The sequence below is a fragment of the Heterodontus francisci genome, chromosome 48 (assembly GCF_036365525.1).
Source record: "Heterodontus francisci isolate sHetFra1 chromosome 48, sHetFra1.hap1, whole genome shotgun sequence".
NCBI classification, from domain to species: Eukaryota; Metazoa; Chordata; class Chondrichthyes; order Heterodontiformes; family Heterodontidae; genus Heterodontus; species Heterodontus francisci.
In genome coordinates, this window is record NC_090418.1 from 1337027 (window position 1) to 1362578 (window position 25552).

A 25552-nucleotide genomic window follows, 5' to 3' on the forward strand; every position below is an offset into this window, starting at 1 on the left:
TATGTGGCTGTGTGTCAGATAGTCCTGGTCCTAACAGCACAGAAGGAGGCCATTTGGCCCATCGAGCCTATGCCAGTTCTGTGGATCAATCCACTCGGTCCCATTCTCCCGTTCTATGCCTGTAGCCCTGGAAGTTTATTTCCCTCATATTTCCTTCCCATCCATTTTCCTTTTAAAATCAGTCGTTGTCTCCGCTTCCACCATCCTCATAGGCAGCGGGTTCCAGGTCATTAACACTCGCTGCGTAATAAAATTCTTCCTCACATCCCTCCTGCATCTCTTGCCCAAAACCTTCAATCTGTCTCCCATGGTCCTTGTACCATCAGTTTTTCTTTGTCTATCTTATCTAACCTGTCAAAGTCTTGTGCACCTTTATCAAATCTCCACTTAACCTCCTTTACTCCAAAGTTTCTCCAACCTAATATCATTGTAAAAATCCCCCATCCCTGGAACCATTCTGGTAAATCTCCTCTGCACCCTTTCAAGTACCCTCACATCCTTCCTAAAGTGTGGTGACCAGAACTGGATGCAGTACTTTAGTTCTGGCTAACCAGAGCTTTATAAAGGTTCAGCATAACTTCCCTGCTTTTGTACTCAATGCCTCTGTTTATGAAGCCGAAGATCTCATATGCATTACTAACTACTCTCTCAATATGTCCTGCCACCTTCAAAGATTGATGCACATGCACCCCCAGGTCCCTCTGTCCCTGTGCAATCTGAAGAACTGTGCCATTTAGTCGATATTGCCTCTCCTGTCCCTTTTACCGAAATGCATCACTTCACATTTCTCTGCATTGTGTTTGATAATTGCTGCTGTGAAGCACCTTGGGACGTTTTATTACATTAAAGGCGCTGTGTAAATCCAGATTGTTGTTGAAGAGTAGAGAGTTTATCTGGCATCCTGACCAACATGCCTCCTTCGACCAGCACCACCCAAAAAAAAGGAATATCTGTTTATTCATCCATTTTCTGATTGTGAGACTACTTTTGTAAGGTTTTTTATTCCAGTGTTTTAATTGTAATTACAGCATTGAAAACGACTCCCCTTGCTGTAGACATTTCTTTCGCAAAGCTCTCCACCACAGGGTTTTCCTCACCTCGTGCCTGAGTCTGTTGGAGACTCTTTGATAGAGATTGATCACTGTGATTAGTCAACAACTCCAGTATTATTGTATCATGCAATTACTAGGAAGATAAAAGGTGCACGAGATGGATCATAGTATTTTATCATCTATGTTCCTATGTAAGGAATAAGATATATCTGCCACAAATTGCGATTTGAGTCAGCTTGTAAAAAATCTACTATCTGTAGCTGGTATTCATTTTACTTCCAATTAGACAGAAATGTGCGGTTTAACTGAAACTTGGGTCTCCAAGCACTTCACGTAATTAATTATTTTGAGGAGCTGTGAGTTTTATAGACAAATACAGCAGCCATTCTGCAGCTTCCTACAAATGGTGTTGAATTTTGTTTTCCTTACAGCAGAGAAGGTTAAGGGGAGATTTAATTGAGATGTTCAAAGTTATGCAGGAGGTATTGATGGAGTAAATAAGGAGAAAGTGTTTCCAGTGGCAGGAGGGTCAGTAAACAGAGGGACACAGATTTATGATAATTGGCAAAAGAACCAGAGAGGAAATGAAGAAACGTATTTTCACACAACGAGTTGTTATGATCTGGAACACGCTGCCTGAAAGGGCGGTGGAAGCAGATTCAACAGTAACTTTCAAAAGGGAATTAGATAAATAGTGGAAGGGGAAAAATTTACAGGGCTTTGGGGAAAGAGCAGGGGGGAATGGGACTGATTGGATAGGTCTTTCAAAGAGCCAGCACTGGCAGAAATGGCCGTTCTGTTAATTAATGTACGATTTGCACTGATATGGCACCTTATCTCGGAAATGCCTCATCGAGTGAATGACCATGCAGTGTGGTGACTTTATAACTAGGCTCATGGCTGTGGTGGTGGTGGTGGTGGTGTTTGAGGCAGAGTCTTTGGCCAGGAGATCGGAGAAATGAGTTGCTGTCTTAGTACAGTGCCAGGGGATACTTAGCACCCACCAGAATTGGCAGTTGAGATCTCGGTTAATAGGTCATCCGAAGGGCATCAAATGTTGGAGTGATGGAATGGAAACAGGCAGAATATTTTTCATCAGACATGTTTTATAATGTGGTAACTTGCGGTGGCTATTGTGAGGTCATGCTCACTTGGCTGCTCTCCGCAAAGTCCTTGTTTAAGGCAGGCAGCGATTGATAAATCTTCACAGTCTGGAGGTTAACTTCACTTGGTGACGTGCCTCAAACTAGATGCTGAGCTACTGTTAGGGGTCCACTGGATTTAGAGTCTCTACCTGCTGCTAAGAAAGACTTGCGATTTATACAGCCCCTCACAGAAATATTCCAGAGTGATTCACAAGCAGTGAATTACTGAAATGCAGTCACTGTTAGAGTCATAGAGTGTTAGCGAGAGAATTTTCATTTGTGTAGCTCCTTTCACATCTCAGCTCTGAAAGCCCATCAATTACTTTTCAAGTGCAGTCACTGTTGTATAGGCAATCACGGCAGCCAATTTGTGCACAGCAAGATCCCACATGGCTAATCATTTAATTTTTTTACTCATCACTTCCTGCAGGACCAGATGTGCTGTGGCATCCATTACATCCAACTGAGCAAGTGGGCGGTATCTTCATTTAACATTTCATCTGAAAGTTGTCCCTCTGGCAGTACAGCACTCCCTCAGCACTGTACTGAATATATGAAATCTTTGAAAGCTGTTTGTCGTGTTGGTGATGTCTGCGTATTTAGGCTAAGACTGAAATGCTGAGTGTGGGAGCTGTCTGTTCAACATCATTTCATTTCTTGCTTAAAGAATTGTTCAGTTTTCCCTAATTACCACTAGCCTGTCTTTAATTCACAGAACCTCTCCTCTCAGAACCCCATCTTAAAAAATATCACAGATTACCTGATTGAGGAGGTCAGTGCAGAGGAAGAGGAGTTACTGGGAAATACCACTGACACGAATGATGATGGACCCAAGGAAGGGAATCCTGAGGTCAATATTGAGAGGGACGAGAAGCTCATTAAGGTACCATATGTCATAGTTGCTGTTAGAATAAAGATTAACTCAACATCAGCTGCCTTGCCAGTGCGTAGTGTCTGAGACACTTCAGATTCATGAGATTTCACTTCTGTAAAGCTACACAAATGAAAACTGGGACCATAAATGGTACTGAATAGTTCTTCAGGGTACAGAGACAGTTCAGTGAGATTGAAGTACCATATCAACTGGCGAATAGGCTAGATTTTCTGATTTACTTTTACCTGTGGCCTCTCTACAAGTTAATATGATTGTTTCAGAAGGTTAAACACTTCTGCTTTGAATTATGTTTTAAAGAGCTTGAAGTTTATTTAAGTAGTTAACTATCCTGACACTAACGGTTCAATAAAGGTATACTGACTGTGTGAACTTGGATCCAGTACACATTTAAGTTACAAAGCTGTTCAATTCTTGACCGTCTTTCCAAAATTTGAGTTGTGTTGAGACAGTATTCTGAGCTGTGTAATGAGGCTGCAATATTGATGGGTACGGTTCTGTCACAGTTATATACTGGAGGTACAGTACTACTGGAAACAGGCCTGTCACAATATATACTGAAGTACAGTACGGTGGGTACAGGTCTGTCACTGTATAATGGATACAGTGTTGATGGGTGCCGATCAGTCACTGTATGACACTGGAGTACAGTACTAGGTGGGTACAGGTCTGTCACTGTCTAACACTGCGGTACAGTACTGGTGGGTACAGGTCTGTCACTGTTGTATACTGGAGCTGCAGAACTGGTGGGGAGAGGTCTGTCACTGTATAATGGATACAGTGTTGATGGGTGCCGATCTGTCACTGTATGACACTGGAGTACAGTACTAGGTGGGTACAGGTCTGTCACTGTATAACACTGGGGTACAGTACTGGTGGGTACAGGTCTGTCACTGTATAACATTGGGTACAGTACTGGTGGGTACAGGTCTTTCACTGTATAACAATGGGGTACAGCACTGGTGGGGACAGGTCTGTCACTGTATAACATTGGGTACAGTACTGGTGGGTACAGGTCTGTCACTGTATAACACTGGGGTACAGTACTGGTGGGGACAGGTCTGTCACTGTATAACACTGGGGTACAGTACTGGTGGGGACAGGTCTGTCACTGTATAACACTGGGGTACAGTACTGGTGGGGACAGGTCTGTCACTGTATAACACGGGGGTACAGTACTGGTGGGTACAGGTCTTCCACTGAATAACACTGGGGTACAGTACTGGTGGGGACAGGTCTGTCACTGTATAACACTGGGGTCCAGTACTGGTGGGTACCGGTCTGTCACTGTATAACACTGGGGTACAGTACTGGTGGGGACAGGTCTGTCACTGTATAACACTGGGGTACAGTACTGGTGGGTACAGGTCTGTCACTGTATAACACTGGGGTACAGTACTGGTGGGTACAGGTCTGTCACTGTATAACATTGGGTACAGTACTGGTGGGTACAGGTCTGTCACTGTATAACACTGGGGTACAGTACTGGTGGGTACAGGTCTGTCACTGTATAACACTGGGGTACAGTACTGGTGGGTACAGGTCTTTCACTGTATAACACTGGGGTACAGTACTGGTGGGTACAGGTCTTTCACTGTATAACACTGGGGTATAGTATTGGTCGGAACAGGTTTGTCACAGTTGTATACTGGAGCTGCAGTACTGGTGGGTACAGGTCTGTCACTGAATAACACTGGGGTACAGTACTAGTGGGTACAGGTCTTTCATTGAATAACACTGGGGTCCAGTACTGGTGGGTACCGGTCTGTCACTGTATAACACTGGGGTACAGTACTGGTGGGGACAGGTCTGTCACTGTATAACACTGGGGTACAGTACTGGTGGATACAGTGTTGATGGGTGCCGATCTGTCACTGTATGACACTGGAGTACAGGACGAGGTGGGTACAGGTCTGTCAATGTGTAGACGGGGGTACAGTACTCGGTGGGTACAGGTCTGTCACTGAATAACACTGGGGTGCAGTACTGGTGGGGACAGGTCTGTCACTGTATAACACTGGGGTACAGGACTGGTGGGAACAGGTCTTTCACTGTATAACACTGGGGTACAGTACTGGTGGGGACAGGTCTGTCACTGTATAACACGGGTACAGTACTGGTGGGTACAGGTCTTTCACTGTATAACACTGGGGTACAGTGCTGGTGGGTACAGGTCTTTCACTGTATAACACTGGGGTACAGTACTGGTGGGGACAGGTCTGTCACTGTATAACACGGGTACAGTACTGGTGGGTACAGGACTGTCACTGTATAACACGGGTACAGTACTGGTGGGTACAGGTCTTTCACTGTATAACACTGGGGTACAGTACTGGTGGGTACAGGTCTTTCACTGTATAACACTGGGGTACAGTACTGGTGGGGAGAGGTCTGTCACTGTATAACACTGGGGTACAGTACTAGTGGGTACAGGTCTTTCACTGAATAACACTGGGGTCCAGTACTGGTGGGTACTGGTCTGTCACTGTATAACACTGGGGTACAGTACTGGTGGGGACCGGTCTGTCACTGTATAACACTGGGGTACAGTACTGGTGGGGACCGGTCTGTCACTGTATAACAATGGGGTACAGGTCAGTCACTGCATAACAATGGGGTACAGTACTGGTGGGGACGGGTCTGTCACTGTATAACACTGGGGTACAGTACTGGTGCGGACTGGTCTGTCACTGTATAACACTGGGGTACAGTACTGATGTGTACAGGTCTTTCACTGTATAACACTGGGGTACAGTACTGGTGGGGACTGGTCTGTCACTGTATAACAATGGGGTACAGTACTGGTGTGTACAGGTCTTTCACTGCATAACACTGGGGTACAGTACTGCTGTGTACAGGACTTTCACAGTATAACACTGGGGTACAGTACTGGTGTGGACAGGTCCTTCACTGTATAACACTGGGGTACAGTACTGGTGGGGACAGGTCTGTCACTGTATAACAATGGGGTACAGTACTGGTGGGGATTGGTCTGTCACTGTATAACACTGGGGTACAGTACTGGTGTGTACAGGTCTTTCACTGCATAACACTGGGGTACAGTACTGCTGTGTACAGGACTTTCACTGTATAACACTGGGGTACAGTACTGGTGGGTACAGGTCTGTCACTGTTTAACAATGGGGTGCAGTACTGGTGGGGACAGGTCTGTCACTGTTTAACAATGGGGTGCAGTACTGGTGGGGACGGGTCTGTCACTGTATAACACTGGGGTACAGTTACTGGTGGGTACAGGTCTGTCACTGTTTAACAATGGGGTACAGTACTGGTGGGGACTGGTCTGTCACTGTATAACAATGGGGTACAGTACTGGTGGGGACTGGTCTGTCACTGTATAACACTGGGGTACAGTACTGGTGGGGACAGGTCTGTCACTGTATAACACTGGGGTACAGTACTGGTGGGGACGGGTCTGTCACTGTATAACACTGGGGTACAGTACTGGTGGGGACAGGTCTGTCACTGTATAACACTGGGGTACAGTACTGGTGGGGACAGATCTGTCACTGTATAACACTGGGGTACAGTACTGGTGGGAGCAGGTCTGTCACTGTATAACACTGGGGTACAGTACTGGTGGGGACGGGTCTGTCACTGTATAACACTGGGGTACAGTACTGGTGGGGGCAGGTTTGTCACTGTATAACACTGGGGTACAGTACTGGTGGGGACAGGTCTGTCACTGTATAACACTGGGGTACAGTACTGGTGGGGACAGGTCTGTCACTGTATAACACTGGGGTACAGTACTGGTGGGTACAGGTCTGTCACTGTATAACACTGGGGTACAGTACTGGTGGGTACAGGTCTGTCACTGTATAATACTGGGGTACAGTACTGGTGGGGACAGGTCTGTCAATGTATAACACTGGGGTACAGTACTGGTGGGGACAGGTCTGTCACTGTATAACACTGGGGTACAGTACTGGTGGGGTCAGGTCTGTCACTGTATAACACTGGGGTACAGTACTGGTGGGGACAGGTCTGTCACTGTATAACACTGGGGTACAGTACTGGTGGGGGCAGGTCTGTCAATGTATAACACTGGGGTACAGTACTGGTGGGGGCAGGTCTGTCACTGTATAACACTGGGGTACAGTACTGGTGGGGGCAGGTCTGTCAATGTATAACACTGGGGTACAGTACTGGTGGGGACAGGTCTGTCACTGTATAACACTGGGGTACAGTACTGGTGGGGACAGGTCTGTCACTGTATAACACTGGGGTACAGTACTGGTGGGGGCAGGTCTGTCAATGTATAACACTGGGGTACAGTACTGGTGGGGGCAGGTCTGTCACTGTATAACACTGGGGTACAGTACTGGTGGGGGCAGGTCTGTCAATGTATAACACTGGGGTACAGTACTGGTGGGGACAGGTCTGTCACTGTATAACACTGGGGTACAGTACTGGTGGGGACAGGTCTGTCACTGTATAACACTGGGGTACAGTACTGGTGCGGATGGGTCTGTCACTGTATAACACTGAGGGTACAGTACTGGTGGGGACAGGTCTGTCAATGTATAACACTGGGGTACAGTACTGGTGGGGGCAGGTCTGTCACTGTATAACACTGGGGTACAGTACTGGTGGGGGCAGGTCTGTCACTGTATAACACTGGGGTACAGTACTGGTGGGTACAGGTCTTTCACTGTATAACACTGGGGTACAGTGCTGGTGGGGACAGGTCTGTCACTGTATAACACTGGGGTACAGTACTGGTGGGGACAGGTCTGTCACTGTATAACACTGGGGTACAGTACTGGTGGGTACAGGTCTGTCACTGTATAACACTGGGGTACAGTACTGGTGGGGACGGGTCTGTCACTGTATAATACTGGGGTACAGTACTGGTGGGTACAGGTCTGTCACTGTATAACACTGGGGTACAGTACTGGTGGGGACGGGTCTGTCACTGTATAACACTGGGGTACAGTACTGGTGGGTACAGGTCTGTCACTGTATAACACTGGGATACAGTACTGGTGGGGACAGATCTGTCACTGTATAACACTGGGGTACAGTACTGGGGTGAGGACAGGTCTGTCACTGTATAACACTGGGGTACAGGACTGGTGGGTACAGGTCTGTCACTGTCTAACACTGGGGTACAGTACTGGTGGGGACAGGTCTGTCACTGTATAACACTGGGGTACAGTACTGGTGGGGACAGGTCTGTCACTGTATAACATTGGGGTCCTGTTCTGGTGGGGACAGGGCTGTCACTGTATAACCCTGGGGTACAGTACTGGTGGGGACAGGTCTGTCACTGTATAACACGGGTACAGTACTGGTGGGGACAGGTCTTTCACTGTATAACACTGGGGTACAGTACTGCTGGGTACAGGTCTGTCACTGAATAACACAGGGGTACAGTACTGGTGGGGGCAGGTCTGTCACTGTATAACACTGGGGTACAGTACTAGTGGGTACAGGTCTTTCACTGAATAACACTGGGGTCCAGTACTGGTGGGTACTGGTCTGTCACTGTATAACACTGGGGTACAGTACTGGTGGGGACCGGTCTGTCACTGTATAACACTGGGGTACAGTACTGGTGGGGACCGGTCTGTCACTGTATAACACTGGAGTACAGTACTGGTGGGGACAGGCCTGTCACTGTATAACAATGGGGTACAGGTCTGTCACTGCATAACAATGGGGTACAGTACTGGTGGGTACAGGTCTGTCACTGTATAACACTGGGGTACAGTACTGGTGGGGACGGGTCTGTCACTGTATAACACTGGGGTACAGTACTGGTGGGTACCGGTCTGTCACTGTATAACACTGGGGTACAGTACTGGTGCGGACTGGTCTGTCACTGTATAACACTGGGGTACAGTACTGATGTGTACAGGTCTTTCACTGTATAACACTGGAGTACAGTACTGGTGGGGACGGGTCTGTCACTGTATAACACTGGGGTACAGTACTGGTGGGTACAGGTCTGTCACTGTATAACACTGGGGTACAGTACTGGTGGGGACGGGTCTGTCACTGCATAACAATGGGGTACAGTACTGGTGGGGACGGGTCTGTCAATGTATAACACTGGGGTACAGTACTGGTGGGGACAGGTCTGTCACTGTATAACACTGGGGTACAGTACTGGTGGGGACAGGTCTGTCACTGTATAACAATGGGGTACAGTACTGGTGGGGACTGGTCTGTCACTGTATAACACTGGGGTACAGTACTGGTGTGTACAGGTCTTTCACTGCATAACACTGGGGTACAGTACTGCTGTGTACAGGACTTTCACAGTATAACACTGGGGTACAGTACTGGTGGGTACAGGTCTGTCACTGTTTAACAATGGGGTGCAGTACTGGTGGGGACAGGTCTGTCACTGTTTAACAATGGGGTGCAGTACTGGTGGGGACGGGTCTGTCACTGTCTAACACTGGGGTACAGTACTGGTGGGGACAGGTCTGTCACTGTATAACACTGGGGTACAGTACTGGTGGGGACAGGTCTGTCACTGTATAACACTGGGGTACAGTACTGGTGGGGACATGTTTGTCACTGTATAACACTGGGGTACAGTGCTGGTGGGGACAGGTCTGTCACTGTACAACAATGGGGTACAGTACTGGTGGGGACAGGTCTGTCACTGTATAACACTGGGGTACAGTACTGGTGGGGACAGGTCTGTCACTGTATAACACTGGGGTACAGTACTGGTGGGGACAGGTCTGTCTCTGTATAATACTGGGGTACAGTACTGGTGGGGACAGGTCTGTCAATGTATAACACTGGGGTACAGTACTGGTGGGGACAGGTCTGTCACTGTATAACACTGGGGTACAGTACTGGTGGGGGCAGGTCTGTCAATGTATAACACTGGGGTACAGTACTGGTGGGGGCAGGTCTGTCACTGTATGACACTGGGGTACAGTACTGGTGGGGGCAGGTCTGTCAATGTATAACACTGGGGTACAGTACTGGTGGGGACAGGTCTTTCACTGTATAACACTGGGGTACAGTACTGGTGGGGGCAGGTCTGTCAATGTATAACACTGGGGTACAGTACTGGTGGGTACAGGCCTGTCACTGTCTAACACTGGGGTACAGTACTGGTGGGGACAGGTCTGTCACTGTATAACACTGAGGGTACAGTACTGGTGGGGACAGGTCTGTCACTGTATAACACTGGGGTACAGTACTGGTGGGTACAGGTCTGTCACTGTCTAACACTGGGGTACAGTACTGGTGGGGACAGGTCTGTCACTGCATAACACTGGGGTACAGTACTGGTGGGGACAGGTCTGTCACTGTATAACACTGGGGTACAGTACTGGTGGGGACAGGTCTGTCACTGTATAACACTGAGGGTACAGTACTGGTGGGGACAGGTCTGTCACTGTATAACACTGGGGTACAGTACTGGTGGGGACAGGTCTATCACTGTATAACACTGGGGTACAGTACTGGTGGGGACAGGTCTGTCACTGCATAACACTGGGGTACAATACTGGTGGGTACAGGTCTGTCACTGTATAACACTGGGGTACTGTACTGGTGGGTACAGGTCTGTCACTGTATAACACTGGGGTACAGTACTGGTGGGGACAGGTCTGTCACTGTATAACACTGGGGTACAGTACTGGTGGGGACAGGTCTGTCACTGTATAACACTGAGGGTACAGTACTGGTGGGGACAGGTCTGTCACTGTATAACACTGGGGTACAGTACTGGTGGGTACAGGTCTGTCACTGTCTAACACTGGGGTACAGTACTGGTGGGGACAGGTCTGTCACTGCATAACACTGGGGTACAGTACTGGTGGGGACAGGTCTGTCACTGTATAACACTGGGGTACAGTACTGGTGGGGACAGGTCTGTCACTGTATAACACTGAGGGTACAGTACTGGTGGGGACAGGTCTGTCACTGTATAACACTGGGGTACAGTACTGGTGGGGACAGGTCTATCACTGTATAACACTGGGGTACAGTACTGGTGGGGACAGGTCTGTCACTGCATAACACTGGGGTACAGTACTGGTGGGTACAGGTCTGTCACTGTATAACACTGGGGTACAGTACTGGTGGGGACAGGTCTGTCACTGTATAACACTTGGGTACAGTACTGGTGGGGACAGGTCTGTCACTGTATAACACTGAGGGTACAGTACTGGTGGGGACAGGTCTGTCACTGTATAACACTGAGGGTACAGTACTGGTGGGGACAGGTCTGTCACTGTATAACACTGGGGTACAGTACTGGTGGGTACAGGTCTGTCACTGTATAACACTGGGGTACAGTACTGGTGGGTACAGGTCTGTCACTGTATAATACTGGGGTACAGTACTGGTGGGGACAGGTCTGTCAATGTATAACACTGGGGTACAGTACTGGTGGGGACAGGTCTGTCACTGTATAACACTGGGGTACAGTACTGGTGGGTACAGGTCTGTCACTGTATAACACTGGGGTACAGTACTGGTGGGGACAGGTCTGTCACTGTATAACACTGGGGTACAGTACTGGTGGGGGCAGGTCTGTCAATGTATAACACTGGGGTACAGTACTGGTGGGGGCAGGTCTGTCACTGTATAACACTGGGGTACAGTACTGGTGGGGGCAGGTCTGTCAATGTATAACACTGGGGTACAGTACTGGTGGGGACAGGTCTTTCACTGTATAACACTGGGGTACAGTACTGGTGGGGGCAGGTCTGTCAATGTATAACACTGGGGTACAGTACTGGTGGGGACAGGTCTGTCACTGTATAACACTGGGGTACAGTACTGGTGGGGACAGGTCTGTCACTGTATAACACTGGGGTACAGTACTGGTGCGGATGGGTCTGTCACTGTATAACACTGAGGGTACAGTACTGGTGGGGACAGGTCTGTCAATGTATAACACTGGGGTACAGTACTGGTGGGGGCAGGTCTGTCACTGTATAACACTGGGGTACAGTACTGGTGGGGGCAGGTCTGTCACTGTATAACACTGGGGTACAGTACTGGTGGGTACAGGTCTTTCACTGTATAACACTGGGGTACAGTGCTGGTGGGGACAGGTCTGTCACTGTATAACACTGGGGTACAGTACTGGTGGGGACAGGTCTGTCACTGTATAACACTGGGGTACAGTACTGGTGGGTACAGGTCTGTCACTGTATAACACTGGGGTACAGTACTGGTGGGGACGGGTCTGTCACTGTATAATACTGGGGTACAGTACTGGTGGGTACAGGTCTGTCACTGTATAACACTGGGGTACAGTACTGGTGGGGACGGGTCTGTCACTGTATAATACTGGGGTACAGTACTGGTGGGTACAGGTCTGTCACTGTATAACACTGGGGTACAGTACTGGGGTGAGGACAGGTCTGTCACTGTATAACACTGGGGTACAGTACTGGTGGGGACGGGTCTGTCACTGTATAACACTGGGGTACAGTACTGGTGGGTACAGGTCTGTCACTGTATAACACTGGGATACAGTACTGGTGGGGACAGATCTGTCACTGTATAACACTGGGGTACAGTACTGGGGTGAGGACAGGTCTGTCACTGTATAACACTGGGGTACAGGACTGGTGGGTACAGGTCTGTCACTGTCTAACACTGGGGTACAGTACTGGTGGGGACAGGTCTGTCACTGTATAACACTGGGGTACAGTACTGGTGGGGACAGGTCTGTCACTGTATAACATTGGGGTCCTGTTCTGGTGGGGACAGGGCTGTCACTGTATAACCCTGGGGTACAGTACTGGTGGGGACAGGTCTGTCACTGTATAACACGGGTACAGTACTGGTGGGGACAGGTCTTTCACTGTATAACACTGGGGTACAGTACTGCTGGGTACAGGTCTGTCACTGAATAACACAGGGGTACAGTACTGGTGGGGGCAGGTCTGTCACTGTATAACACTGGGGTACAGTACTAGTGGGTACAGGTCTTTCACTGAATAACACTGGGGTCCAGTACTGGTGGGTACTGGTCTGTCACTGTATAACACTGGGGTACAGTACTGGTGGGGACCGGTCTGTCACTGTATAACACTGGGGTACAGTACTGGTGGGGACCGGTCTGTCACTGTATAACACTGGAGTACAGTACTGGTGGGGACAGGCCTGTCACTGTATAACAATGGGGTACAGGTCTGTCACTGCATAACACTGGGGTACAGTACTGGTGGGGACAGGTCTATCACTGTATAACACTGGGGTACAGTACTGGTGGGGACAGGTCTGTCAGTGCATAACACTGGGGTACAATACTGGTGGGTACAGGTCTGTCACTGTATAACACTGGGGTACTGTACTGGTGGGTACAGGTCTGTCACTGTATAACACTGGGGTACAGTACTGGTGGGGACAGGTCTGTCACTGTATAACACTGGGGTACAGTACTGGTGGGGACAGGTCTGTCACTGTATAACACTGAGGGTACAGTACTGGTGGGGACAGGTCTGTCACTGTATAACACTGGGGTACAGTACTGGTGGGTACAGGTCTGTCACTGTCTAACACTGGGGTACAGTACTGGTGGGGACAGGTCTGTCACTGCATAACACTGGGGTACAGTACTGGTGGGGACAGGTCTGTCACTGTATAACACTGGGGTACAGTACTGGTGGGGACAGGTCTATCACTGTATAACACTGAGGGTACAGTACTGGTGGGGACAGGTCTGTCACTGTATAACACTGGGGTACAGTACTGGTGGGGACAGGTCTATCACTGTATAACACTGGGGTACAGTACTGGTGGGGACAGGTCTGTCACTGCATAACACTGGGGTACAGTACTGGTGGGTACAGGTCTGTCACTGTATAACACTGGGGTACAGTACTGGTGGGGACAGGTCTGTCACTGTATAACACTTGGGTACAGTACTGGTGGGGACAGGTCTGTCACTGTATAACACTGAGGGTACAGTACTGGTGGGGACAGGTCTGTCACTGTATAACACTGAGGGTACAGTACTGGTGGGGACAGGTCTGTCACTATATAACACTGGGGTACAGTACTGGTGGGTACAGGTCTGTCACTGTATAACACTGGGGTACAGTACTGGTGGGTACAGGTCTGTCACTGTATAATACTGGGGTACAGTACTGGTGGGGACAGGTCTGTCAATGTATAACACTGGGGTACAGTACTGGTGGGGACAGGTCTGTCACTGTATAACACTGGGGTACAGTACTGGTGGGTACAGGTCTGTCACTGTATAACACTGGGGTACAGTACTGGTGGGGACAGGTCTGTCACTGTATAACACTGGGGTACAGTACTGGTGGGGGCAGGTCTGTCAATGTATAACACTGGGGTACAGTACTGGTGGGGGCAGGTCTGTCACTGTATAACACTGGGGTACAGTACTGGTGGGGGCAGGTCTGTCAATGTATAACACTGGGGTACAGTACTGGTGGGGACAGGTCTTTCACTGTATAACACTGGGGTACAGTACTGGTGGGGGCAGGTCTGTCAATGTATAACACTGGGGTACAGTACTGGTGGGGACAGGTCTGTCACTGTATAACACTGGGGTACAGTACTGGTGGGGACAGGTCTGTCACTGTATAACACTGGGGTACAGTACTGGTGCGGATGGGTCTGTCACTGTATAACACTGAGGGTACAGTACTGGTGGGGACAGGTCTGTCAATGTATAACACTGGGGTACAGTACTGGTGGGGGCAGGTCTGTCACTGTATAACACTGGGGTACAGTACTGGTGGGGGCAGGTCTGTCACTGTATAACACTGGGGTACAGTACTGGTGGGTACAGGTCTTTCACTGTATAACACTGGGGTACAGTGCTGGTGGGGACAGGTCTGTCACTGTATAACACTGGGGTACAGTACTGGTGGGGACAGGTCTGTCACTGTATAACACTGGGGTACAGTACTGGTGGGGACGGGTCTGTCACTGTATAACACTGGGGTACAGTACTGGTGGGTACAGGTCTGTCACTGTATAACACTGGGATACAGTACTGGTGGGGACAGATCTGTCACTGTATAACACTGGGGTACAGTACTGGGGTGAGGACAGGTCTGTCACTGTATAACACTGGGGTACAGGACTGGTGGGTACAGGTCTGTCACTGTCTAACACTGGGGTACAGTACTGGTGGGGACAGGTCTGTCACTGTATAACACTGGGGTACAGTACTGGTGGGGACAGGTCTGTCACTGTATAACATTGGGGTCCTGTTCTGGTGGGGACAGGGCTGTCACTGTATAACCCTGGGGTACAGTACTGGTGGGGACAGGTCTGTCACTGTATAACACGGGTACAGTACTGGTGGGTACAGGTCTTTCACTGTATAACACTGGGGTACAGTACTGCTGGGTACAGGTCTGTCACTGAATAACACAGGGGTACAGTACTGGTGGGGGCAGGTCTGTCACTGTATAACACTGGGGTACAGTACTAGTGGGTACAGGTCTTTCACTGAATAACACTGGGGTCCAGTACTGGTGGGTACTGGTCTGTCACTGTATAACACTGGGGTACAGTACTGGTGGGGACCGGTCTGTCACTGTATAACACTGGGGTACAGTACTGGTGGGGACCGGTCTGTCACTGTATAACACTGGAGTACAGTACTGGTGGGGACAGGCCTGTCACTGTATAACAATGGGGTGCAGGTCTGTCACTGCATAACACTGGGGTACAGTACTGGTGGGGACAGGTCTATCACTGTATAACACTGGGGTACAGTACTGGTGGGGACAGGTCTGTCACTGCATAACACTGGGGTACAATACTGGTGGGTACAGGTCTGTCACTGTATAACACTGGGGTACTGTACTGGTGGGTACAGGTCTGTCACTGTATAACACTGGGGTACAGTACTGGTGGGGACAGGTCTGTCACTGTATAACACTGGGGTACAGTACTGGTGGGGACAGGTCTGTCACTGTATAACACTGAGGGTACAGTACTGGTGGGGACAGGTCTGTCACTGTATAACACTGGGGTACAGTACTGGTGGGTACAGGTCTGTCACTGTCTAACACTGGGGTACAGTACTGGTGGGGACAGGTCTGTCACTGCATAACACTGGGGTACAGTACTGGTGGGGACAGGTCTGTCACTGTATAACACTGGGGTACAGTACTGGTGGGGACAGGTCTGTCACTGTATAACACTGAGGGTACAGTACTGGTGGGGACAGGTCTGTCACTGTATAACACTGGGGTACAGTACTGGTGGGGACAGGTCTATCACTGTATAACACTGGGGTACAGTACTGGTGGGGACAGGTCTGTCACTGCATAACACTGGGGTACAGTACTGGTGGGTACAGGTCTGTCACTGTATAACACTGGGGTACAGTACTGGTGGGGACAGGTCTGTCACTGTATAACACTTGGGTACAGTACTGGTGGGGACAGGTCTGTCACTGTATAACACTGAGGGTACAGTACTGGTGGGGACAGGTCTGTCACTGTATAACACTGAGGGTACAGTACTGGTGGGGACAGGTCTGTCACTGTATAACACTGGGGTACAGTACTGGTGGGTACAGGTCTGTCACTGTATAACACTGGGGTACAGTACTGGTGGGTACAGGTCTGTCACTGTATAATACTGGGGTACAGTACTGGTGGGGACAGGTCTGTCAATGTATAACACTGGGGTACAGTACTGGTGGGGACAGGTCTGTCACTGTATAACACTGGGGTACAGTACTGGTGGGTACAGGTCTGTCACTGTATAACACTGGGGTACAGTACTGGTGGGGACAGGTCTGTCACTGTATAACACTGGGGTACAGTACTGGTGGGGGCAGGTCTGTCAATGTATAACACTGGGGTACAGTACTGGTGGGGGCAGGTCTGTCACTGTATAACACTGGGGTACAGTACTGGTGGGGGCAGGTCTGTCAATGTATAACACTGGGGTACAGTACTGGTGGGGACAGGTCTTTCACTGTATAACACTGGGGTACAGTACTGGTGGGGGCAGGTCTGTCAATGTATAACACTGGGGTACAGTACTGGTGGGGACAGGTCTGTCACTGTATAACACTGGGGTACAGTACTGGTGGGGACAGGTCTGTCACTGTATAACACTGGGGTACAGTACTGGTGCGGATGGGTCTGTCACTGTATAACACTGAGGGTACAGTACTGGTGGGGACAGGTCTGTCAATGTATAACACTGGGGTACAGTACTGGTGGGGGCAGGTCTGTCACTGTATAACACTGGGGTACAGTACTGGTGGGGGCAGGTCTGTCACTGTATAACACTGGGGTACAGTACTGGTGGGTACAGGTCTTTCACTGTATAACACTGGGGTACAGTGCTGGTGGGGACAGGTCTGTCACTGTATAACACTGGGGTACAGTACTGGTGGGGACAGGTCTGTCACTGTATAACACTGGGGTACAGTACTGGTGGGTACAGGTCTGTCACTGTATAACACTGGGGTACAGTACTGGTGGGGACGGGTCTGTCACTGTATAATACTGGGGTACAGTACTGGTGGGTACAGGTCTGTCACTGTATAACACTGGGGTACAGTACTGGTGGGGACGGGTCTGTCACTGTATAATACTGGGGTACAGTACTGGTGGGTACAGGTCTGTCACTGTATAACACTGGGGTACAGTACTGGGGTGAGGACAGGTCTGTCACTGTATAACACTGGGGTACAGTACTGGTGGGGACGGGTCTGTCACTGTATAACACTGGGGTACAGTACTGGTGGGTACAGGTCTGTCACTGTATAACACTGGGATACAGTACTGGTGGGGACAGATCTGTCACTGTATAACACTGGGGTACAGTACTGGGGTGAGGACAGGTCTGTCACTGTATAACACTGGGGTACAGGACTGGTGGGTACAGGTCTGTCACTGTCTAACACTGGGGTACAGTACTGGTGGGGACAGGTCTGTCACTGTATAACACTGGGGTACAGTACTGGTGGGGACAGGTCTGTCACTGTATAACATTGGGGTCCTGTTCTGGTGGGGACAGGGCTGTCACTGTATAACCCTGGGGTACAGTACTGGTGGGGACAGGTCTGTCACTGTATAACACGGGTACAGTACTGGTGGGTACAGGTCTTTCACTGTATAACACTGGGGTACAGTACTGCTGGGTACAGGTCTGTCACTGAATAACACAGGGGTACAGTACTGGTGGGGGCAGGTCTGTCACTGTATAACACTGGGGTACAGTACTAGTGGGTACAGGTCTTTCACTGAATAACACTGGGGTCCAGTACTGGTGGGTACTGGTCTGTCACTGTATAACACTGGGGTACAGTACTGGTGGGGACCGGTCTGTCACTGTATAACACTGGGGTACAGTACTGGTGGGGACGGGTCTGTCACTGTATAACACTGGAGTACAGTACTGGTGGGGACAGGCCTGTCACTGTATAACAATGGGGTACAGTACTGGTGCGGACTGGTCTGTCACTGTATAACACTGGGGTACAGTACTGATGTGTACAGGTCTTTCACTGTATAACACTGGAGTACAGTACTGGTGGGGACGGGTCTGTCACTGTATAACACTGGGGTACAGTACTGGTGGGTACAGGTCTGTCACTGTATAACACTGGGGTACAGTACTGGTGGGGACGGGTCTGTCACTGCATAACAATGGGGTACAGTACTGGTGGGGACGGGTCTGTCAATGTATAACACTGGGGTACAGTACTGGTGGGGACAGGTCTGTCACTGTATAACACTGGGGTACAGTACTGGTGGGGACAGGTCTGTCACTGTATAACAATGGGGTACAGTACTGGTGGGGACTGGTCTGTCACTGTATAACACTGGGGTACAGTACTGGTGTGTACAGGTCTTTCACTGCATAACACTGGGGTACAGTACTGCTGTGTACAGGACTTTCACAGTATAACACTGGGGTACAGTACTGGTGGGTACAGGTCTGTCACTGTTTAACAATGGGGTGCAGTACTGGTGGGGACAGGTCTGTCACTGTTTAACAATGGGGTGCAGTACTGGTGGGGACGGGTCTGTCACTGTCTGACACTGGGGTACAGTACTGGTGGGGACAGGTCTGTCACTGTATAACACTGGGGTACAGTACTGGTGGGGACAGGTCTGTCACTGTATAACACTGGGGTACAGTACTGGTGGGGACATGTTTGTCACTGTATAACACTGGGGTACAGTGCTGGTGGGGACAGGTCTGTCACTGTACAACAATGGGGTACAGTACTGGTGGGGACAGGTCTGTCACTGTATAACACTGGGGTACAGTACTGGTGGGGACAGGTCTGTCACTGTATAACACTGGGGTACAGTACTGGTGGGGGCAGGTCTGTCAATGTATAACACTGGGGTACAGTACTGGTGGGGGCAGGTCTGTCACTGTATAACACTGGGGTACAGTACTGGTGGGGGCAGGTCTGTCAATGTATAACACTGGGGTACAGTACTGGTGGGGACAGGTCTTTCACTGTATAACACTGGGGTACAGTACTGGTGGGGGCAGGTCTGTCAATGTATAACACTGGGGTACAGTACTGGTGGGTACAGGTCTGTCACTGTCTAACACTGGGGTACAGTACTGGTGGGGACAGGTCTGTCACTGTATAACACTGAGGGTACAGTACTGGTGGGGACAGGTCTGTCACTGTATAACACTGGGGTACAGTACTGGTGGGTACAGGTCTGTCACTGTCTAACACTGGGGTACAGTACTGGTGGGGACAGGTCTGTCACTGCATAACACTGGGGTACAGTACTGGTGGGGACAGGTCTGTCACTGTATAACACTGGGGTACAGTACTGGTGGGGACAGGTCTGTCACTGTATAACACTGAGGGTACAGTACTGGTGGGGACAGGTCTGTCACTGTATAACACTGGGGTACAGTACTGGTGGGGACAGGTCTATCACTGTATAACACTGGGGTACAGTACTGGTGGGGACAGGTCTGTCACTGCATAACACTGGGGTACAATACTGGTGGGTACAGGTCTATCACTGTATAACAGTGGGGTACAGTACTGGTGGGGACAGGTCTGTCACTGCATAACACTGGGGTACAGTACTGGTGGGGACAGGTCTGTCACTGTATAACACTGGGGTACAGTACTGGTGGGGACAGGTCTGTCACTGTATAACACTGAGGGTACAGTACTGGTGGGGACAGGTCTGTCACTGTATAACACTGGGGTACAGTACTGGTGGGTACAGGTCTGTCACTGTCTAACACTGGGGTACAGTACTGGTGGGGACAGGTCTGTCACTGCATAACACTGGGGTACAGTACTGGTGGGGACAGGTCTGTCACTGTATAACACTGGGGTACAGTACTGGTGGGGACAGGTCTGTCACTGTATAACACTGAGGGTACAGTACTGGTGGGGACAGGTCTGTCACTGTATAACACTGGGGTACAGTACTGGTGGGGACAGGTCTATCACTGTATAACACTGGGGTACAGTACTGGTGGGGACAGGTCTGTCACTGCATAACACTGGGGTACAGTACTGGTGGGTACAGGTCTGTCACTGTATAACACTGGGGTACAGTACTGGTGGGGACAGGTCTGTCACTGTATAACACTTGGGTACAGTACTGGTGGGGACAGGTCTGTCACTGTATAACACTGAGGGTACAGTACTGGTGGGGACAGGTCTGTCACTGTATAACACTGGGGTACAGTACTGGTGGGTACAGGTCTGTCACTGTCTAACACTGGGGTACAGTACTGGTGGGGACAGGTCTGTCACTGCATAACACTGGGGTACAGTACTGGTGGGGACAGGTCTGTCACTGTATAACACTGGGGTACAGTACTGGTGGGGACAGGTCTGTCACTGTATAACACTGAGGGTACAGTACTGGTGGGGACAGGTCTGTCACTGTATAACACTGGGGTACAGTACTGGTGGGGACAGGTCTATCACTGTATAACACTGGGGTACAGTACTGGTGGGGACAGGTCTGTCACTGCATAACACTGGGGTACAATACTGGTGGGGACAGGTCTGTCACTGTATAACACTGAGGGTACAGTACTGGTGGGGACAGGTCTGTCAATGTATAACACTGGGGTACAGTACTGGTGGGTACAGGTCTGACACTGTATAACACTGGGGTACAGTACTGGTGGGGACAGGTCTGTCACTGTATAACACTGGGGTACAGTACTGGTGGGGACAGGTCTGTCACTGTATAACACTGGGGTACAGTACTGGTGGGTACAGGTCTGTCACTGTATAACACTGAGGGTACAGTACTGGTGGGGACGGGTCTGTCACTGTATAACACTGGGGTACAGTTACTGGTGGGGACAGGTCTGTCACTGTATAACACTGAGGGTACAGTACTGGTGGGGACGGGTCTGTCACTGTATAACACTGGGGTACAGTACTGGTGGGGACAGGTCTGTCACTGTATAACACTGGGGTACAGTACTGGTGGGGACAGGTCTGTCACTGTATAACACTGGGATACAGTACTGGTGGGGACAGGTCTGTCACTGTATAACACTGGGGTACAGTACTGGTGGGGACAGGTCTGTCACTGTATCACACTGGGGTACAGTACTGGTGGGGACAGGTCTGTCACAGTATAACACTGGGGTACAGTACTGGTGGGTACAGGTCTTTCACTGTATAACACTGGAGTACAGTACTGGTGGGGACAGGTCTGTCACTGTATAACACTGGGGTACAGTACTGGTGGGGACAGGTCTGTCACTGTATAACACTGGGGTACAGGTCTGTCACTGTATAACACTGAGGGTACAGTACTGGTGGGGACAGGTCTGTCACTGTATAACACTGAGGGTACAGTACTGGTGGGGACGGGTCTGTCACTGTATAACACTGGGGTACAGTGCTGGTGGGGACAGGTCTGTCACTGTATAACACTGGGGTACAGTACTGGTGGGTTCAGGTCTGTCACTGTATAACACTGGGGTACAGTACTGGTGGGGACAGGTCTGTCACTGTATAACACTAGTGTACAGTACTGGTGGGGACAGGTCTGTCACTGTATAACACTGGGGTACAGTACTGGTGGGGACAGGTCTGTCACTGTATAACACTGGGGTACAGTACTGGTGGGTACAGGTCTGTCACTGTATTACACTGGGGTACAGTACTGGTGGGTACAGGTCTGTCACTGTATAACACTGGGATACAGTACTGTTGGGGACAGGTCTGTCACTGTATAACACTGGGGTACAGTACTGGTGGGGGCAGGTCTGTCACTGTATAACACTGGGGTACAGTACTGGTGGGTACAGGTCTGTCACTGTATAACACTGGGGTACAGTACTGGTGGGGACAGGTCTGTCACTGTATAACACTTGGGTACAGTACTGGTGGGGACAGGTCTGTCACTGTATAACACTGAGGGTACAGTACTGGTGGGGACAGGTCTGTCACTGTATAACACTGGGGTACAGTACTGGTGGGTACAGGTCTGTCACTGTCTAACACTGGGGTACAGTACTGGTGGGGACAGGTCTGTCACTGCATAACACTGGGGTACAGTACTGGTGGGGACAGGTCTGTCACTGTATAACACTGGGGTACAGTACTGGTGGGGACAGGTCTGTCACTGTATAACACTGAGGGTACAGTACTGGTGGGGACAGGTCTGTCACTGTATAACACTGGGGTACAGTACTGGTGGGGACAGGTCTATCACTGTATAACACTGGGGTACAGTACTGGTGGGGACAGGTCTGTCACTGCATAACACTGGGGTACAATACTGGTGGGGACAGGTCTGTCACTGTATAACACTGGGGTACAGTACTGGTGGGGACAGGTCTGTCACTGTATAACACTGGGGTACAGTACTGGTGGGGACAGGTCTATCACTGTATAACACTGGGGTACAGTACTGGTGGGGACAGGTCTGTCAATGTATAACACTGGGGTACAGTACTGGTGGGTACAGGTCTGACACTGTATAACACTGGGGTACAGTACTGGTGGGGACAGGTCTATCACTGTATAACACTGGGGTACAGTACTGGTGGGGACAGGTCTGTCACTGTATAACACTGGGGTACAGTACTGGTGGGTACAGGTCTGTCACTGTATAACACTGAGGGTACAGTACTGATGGGTACAGGTCTTTCACTGTATAACACTGGAGTACAGTACTGGTGGGGACAGGTCTGTCACTGTATAACACTGGGGTACAGTACTGGTGGGGACAGGTCTGTCACTGTATAACACTGGGGTACAGGTCTGTCACTGTATAACACTGAGGGTACAGTACTGGTGGGGACAGGTCTGTCACTGTATAACACTGAGGGTACAGTACTGGTGGGGACGGGTCTGTCACTGTATAACACTGGGGTACAGTGCTGGTGGGGACAGGTCTGTCACTGTATAACACTGGGGTACAGTACTGGTGGGTTCAGGTCTGTCACTGTATAACACTGGGGTACAGTACTGGTGGGGACAGGTCTGTCACTGTATAACACTAGTGTACAGTACTGGTGGGGACAGGTCTGTCACTGTATAACACTGGGGTACAGTACTGGTGGGGACAGGTCTGTCACTGTATAACACTGGGGTACAGTACTGGTGGGTACAGGTCTGTCACTGTATTACACTGGGGTACAGTACTGGTGGGTACAGGTCTGTCACTGTATAACACTGGGATACAGTACTGTTGGGGACAGGTCTGTCACTGTATAACACTGGGGTACAGTACTGGTGGGGGCAGGTCTGTCACTGTATAACACTGGGGTACAGTACTGGTGGGTACAGGTCTGTCACTGTATAACACTGGGGTACAGTACTGGTGGGGACAGGTCTGTCACTGTATAACACTTGGGTACAGTACTGGTGGGGACAGGTCTGTCACTGTATAACACTGAGGGTACAGTACTGGTGGGGACAGGTCTGTCACTGTATAACACTGGGGTACAGTACTGGTGGGTACAGGTCTGTCACTGTCTAACACTGGGGTACAGTACTGGTGGGGACAGGTCTGTCACTGCATAACACTGGGGTACAGTACTGGTGGGGACAGGTCTGTCACTGTATAACACTGGGGTACAGTACTGGTGGGGACAGGTCTGTCACTGTATAACACTGAGGGTACAGTACTGGTGGGGACAGGTCTGTCACTGTATAACACTGGGGTACAGTACTGGTGGGGACAGGTCTATCACTGTATAACACTGGGGTACAGTACTGGTGGGGACAGGTCTGTCACTGCATAACACTGGGGTACAATACTGGTGGGGACAGGTCTGTCACTGTATAACACTGGGGTACAGTACTGGTGGGGACAGGTCTGTCACTGTATAACACTGGGGTACAGTACTGGTGGGGACAGGTCTATCACTGTATAACACTGGGGTACAGTACTGGTGGGGACAGGTCTGTCAATGTATAACACTGGGGTACAGTACTGGTGGGTACAGGTCTGACACTGTATAACACTGGGGTACAGTACTGGTGGGGACAGGTCTATCACTGTATAACACTGGGGTACAGTACTGGTGGGGACAGGTCTGTCACTGTATAACACTGGGGTACAGTACTGGTGGGTACAGGTCTGTCACTGTATAACACTGAGGGTACAGTACTGATGGGGACGGGTCTGTCACTGTATAACACTGGGGTACAGTTACTGGTGGGGACAGGTCTGTCACTGTATAACACTGAGGGTACAGTACTGGTGGGGACGGGTCTGTCACTGTATAACACTGGGGTACAGTACTGGTGGGGACAGGTCTGTCACTGTATAACACTGGGGTACAGTACTGGTGGGGACAGGTCTGTCACTGTATAACACTGGGATACAGTACTGGTGGGGACAGGTCTGTCACTGTATAACACTGGGGTACAGTACTGGTGGGGACAGGTCTGTCACTGTATCACACTGGGGTACAGTACTGGTGGGGACAGGTCTGTCACAGTATAACACTGGGGTACAGTACTGGTGGGTACAGGTCTTTCACTGTATAACACTGGGGTACAGTACTGGTGGGGACAGGTCTGTCACTGTATAACACTGGGGTACAGTACTGGTGGGGACAGGTCTGTCACTGTATAACACTGGGGTACAGGTCTGTCACTGTATAACACTGAGGGTACAGTACTGGTGGGGACAGGTCTGTCACTGTATAACACTGAGGGTACAGTACTGGTGGGGACGGGTCTGTCACTGTATAACACTGGGGTACAGTACTGGTGGGGACAGGTCTGTCACTGTATAACACTGGGGTACAGTACTGGTGGGTTCAGGTCTGTCACTGTATAACACTGGGGTACAGTACTGGTGGGGACAGGTCTGTCACTGTATAACACTAGTGTACAGTACTGGTGGGGACGGGTCTGTCACTGTATAACACTGGGGTACAGTACTGGTGGGGACAGGTCTGTCACTGTATAACACTGGGGTACAGTACTGGTGGGTACAGGTCTGTCACTGTATTACACTGGGGTACAGTACTGGTGGGTACAGGTCTGTCACTGTATAACACTGGGA

The 25552-nt window shown here is 50.0% G+C and overlaps 1 protein-coding gene across 2 annotated transcripts in view; it reads left to right on the top strand.

Annotated features, from left to right (window-relative positions):
* The window catches only part of srrt (serrate RNA effector molecule homolog (Arabidopsis)), an 86008-nt gene that overhangs the window by 39402 nt on the left and 21054 nt on the right, over positions 1-25552 (top strand). For both annotated transcript variants that reach the window (XM_068023605.1, XM_068023606.1), the window contains exon 15: positions 2913-3080. In XM_068023605.1, coding sequence (XP_067879706.1) covers positions 2913-3080 — 168 coding nt within the window. The remainder of the gene's footprint in view (positions 1-2912; positions 3081-25552) is intronic.